The sequence below is a fragment of the Cyprinodon variegatus genome, unplaced genomic scaffold (assembly GCF_000732505.1).
Source record: "Cyprinodon variegatus isolate N-32 unplaced genomic scaffold, C_variegatus-1.0 Scaffold342, whole genome shotgun sequence".
Lineage (NCBI taxonomy): Eukaryota > Metazoa > Chordata > Actinopteri > Cyprinodontiformes > Cyprinodontidae > Cyprinodon > Cyprinodon variegatus.
The window spans coordinates 585,376-588,118 of record NW_015150795.1 but is presented as its reverse complement, the minus strand read 5'-3'; the positions used below and the strand labels follow the sequence as shown (position 1 = coordinate 588,118).

At 37.0% G+C, this 2,743-nt stretch overlaps 1 protein-coding gene across 1 annotated transcript in view; it reads right to left on the bottom strand.

Moving 5' to 3' along the window:
- The window catches only part of fam69a (family with sequence similarity 69 member A), a 22,529-nt gene that overhangs the window by 4,029 nt on the left and 15,757 nt on the right, over positions 1-2,743 (bottom strand). Inside the window, exons 2-4 of the mRNA XM_015385522.1 lie at positions 1,088-1,222; positions 909-1,016; positions 640-822 (exon numbers count right to left, since the gene is read on the bottom strand). Of these exons, the coding sequence (XP_015241008.1) occupies positions 640-822; positions 909-1,016; positions 1,088-1,222 (426 nt within the window). The remainder of the gene's footprint in view (positions 1-639; positions 823-908; positions 1,017-1,087; positions 1,223-2,743) is intronic.

The window sequence follows — 2,743 nt, the reverse complement described above, 5'->3', positions numbered from 1 at the left end:
TTATTATTATTTACGGTGTTACTGCATCCTGAGCAAAACATTTCAATTCAGTGTAAAAAGGGAAGGGTTACTTCAGGTCACAGACATTAGCAATGGATTGTGGCGTCCAACACCCAGCCAATCCCGTTGCGTTTTCTTAGTCACGTGACGTGACGCATGTGGCGCTTATACGGAAGGAAAACCAGCATGACGGAGCCGGTTTTATATGCAGATTTTTCTAATTCTCAAAAATTAAACTGAAAAGTAAGTATTGAACATGTAATCACTTTGAAATAGTAATGTGAATTTTTAGCTTGAAGAGAAAATATATGAAATTTCAACTGTGTAGAAATAATGACAATGAATTTTTTTTGGGTCAAAAATGTGTTCTGAATATATTTTATCACTGAAACAGTAAGTAGAAACATACAACATTTAAATTTCAACATTTAATTTTTAATTCAAATCCCAGCGACGCAGATTTAGTTCCATTGAAAAACAGTTTATTTAAAGTTTGCTTTCTTTTTCTTTTTCTCCAAATTTCCATTTAAAAGAACAACTTGCTTTCGTTTTTGCTTGCAACAATAATGGAACAAAAATCCCTCCATAGATAAACATAAACAAGGCTTGAAATACAGAATTTCACAAAGCGTTCCTGACCTTCAGGTGGCTGATTATCATCTCTCTGAACTTTTCCACCGAGGTCCCCTTGGTGGGCTTATTGAAAGCAGCAGGAGCAGCCTCCTTTCTTGGCTCCATCTCATCTCCGAGATCATAATGGGGGGCCTCCTCCATCTGGCACTTAATAACTCCCTGTAAATCTCCCCAGTTTCCTGAATAAACCTGAAAAGAATCACATGGCTCTCAGAAGCAGGTTGACTTAGAACATGCAGACGGGAGAAAGAAAGAACTTCATTTTCAAAGCTTGCCTGGCTGTGAGGTCTGGCCGTGAAGCACTTCCCCAGATAAAGCGTTTCCTTCTCACACAGACTGCTGCAGGCTGAGCCGTCGATGACTCCTTTCCTGTATTTGTCGCACTGACAAACAATAGAAATCTCAATAGATGTGATGAAACGGATTGGTAAGTATGGGGGATGGAAGTACTCACGATGGATTTTCTGCAGTCGTGACCCCGACACAGCTCTGTGTAGGATGAATACTCCACGTAGACTATCCAGCTTCCCACGAACACTGCCAGCCAGGAGAAGAACAGGTACTTCATGTGGAGGTAGGAGAATCTGGCCTGTTGGGTACATATTGGTTTATTAATTATCAGCCTTAAAATCCACTGATGGGCCAGATTTATATAACCTCATTCTATTTACTGATGAAACTGATTTCCACCGTTCTACATATTAATTGAAGCGCGGCCCCGTCAACCCGGGATTAAATCCATAATTCCTGCATTGTGAGATTGAAGAGAGGTCAAAGACTATAAAAGCATCTTTAGATTTGTAATTTGTTGATTTTTTATGTTTTAATTAAATGTTCCCGCCCCCCCCAAAGAAAATAATGCAATAAATTAGGGGTTAAACAATCAGATAATCAAATTATTGAAATAATTGTCAACTAATTTAGTAAAGGAATAATCGTTTAATGGAGTGTAGATACTATAAAACATGCCTTTAGCTGACAGAACGAGCACTTAGAGCAGTAATTATACAAAAATTGTAAAAAAAAAAAAAAAAACATACACATACAATAACATATATACGTGTGTGTATATATATATATATATATATATATATATATATATATATATCCAGAACTCTTCGAATGGACAAATTTTAGTTTCCCTTTGTTTAGTATGTAAAAAGTCTTCTTAAAGGAACTTTTAGCTATCAGATTTATTAATCCATTAATCAAAAAAGAATCATAATAAATGAAAAATAATCGTTAGTTGCAGCCCTAAAATAACTGCAGAAACTGTCCCATCAAAGAAATCCTATCATGTGTAACTCTCAGCCACTAGGGGGCACTAGACCTGTAACCTACAGGTTTAGCCCTTCCCTCAAAGTAACTGGGAGCAAATTCACTCTTTGTGTTTTGTATTACAGATTTTAGGTCATATTGAGAGATTTTTTTAAATTACTAAGATAAATTAATAATATTAAGCCTCTGAGAGCATAAATGTGACCTTATAAAGTAGTAACATTATGAGATTAAGTCCTAACAATACAGGATTAAAGATGCATCATTACGTAATCAAACTTTTAATATAAGGAAAATTATTTCATATTACAAAATTAAGAAGTATCCTTTTTTAAACGTAAACTCTAGCTGGAAGTGCTGTCCTCCCCCTGAATTGAAATGTTTTGCTCAGGATGCAGTAACACCGTAAATAATAATAATAATTGAACTTTATTAATCTCACACTGGAGGAATTTACCTCTGCATTTCACCCATCACCTTTGGAAGCAGTGGGCTGCCATTGTGCGGCGCCCGGGGAGCAGTGTGGGGTGTCTTGCTTAGAGAGCCAGAGTGCAGGATGTGGGGATCGAACCGGGTACTTGCAACCTTCTCAGAGCACAAGCGCACTGCTCTAACCACTAGGCCAACACTCCCCTCCCTGATGCCTTTGTCTAATTAAAACCACTCTTTTGTCTAATAATGCTACAACTATAATAGTAAAATGTCTTATTTTCATAGTTTAACAAAAACAAAGTGTGAGTACAGCTCTAATACTTTATCGTTGTTTTGGGCTCTGCTAGCAGAACACTGGACCACAGAGATCCTGGTAAAACCAATGAAACTTTCACCTCAA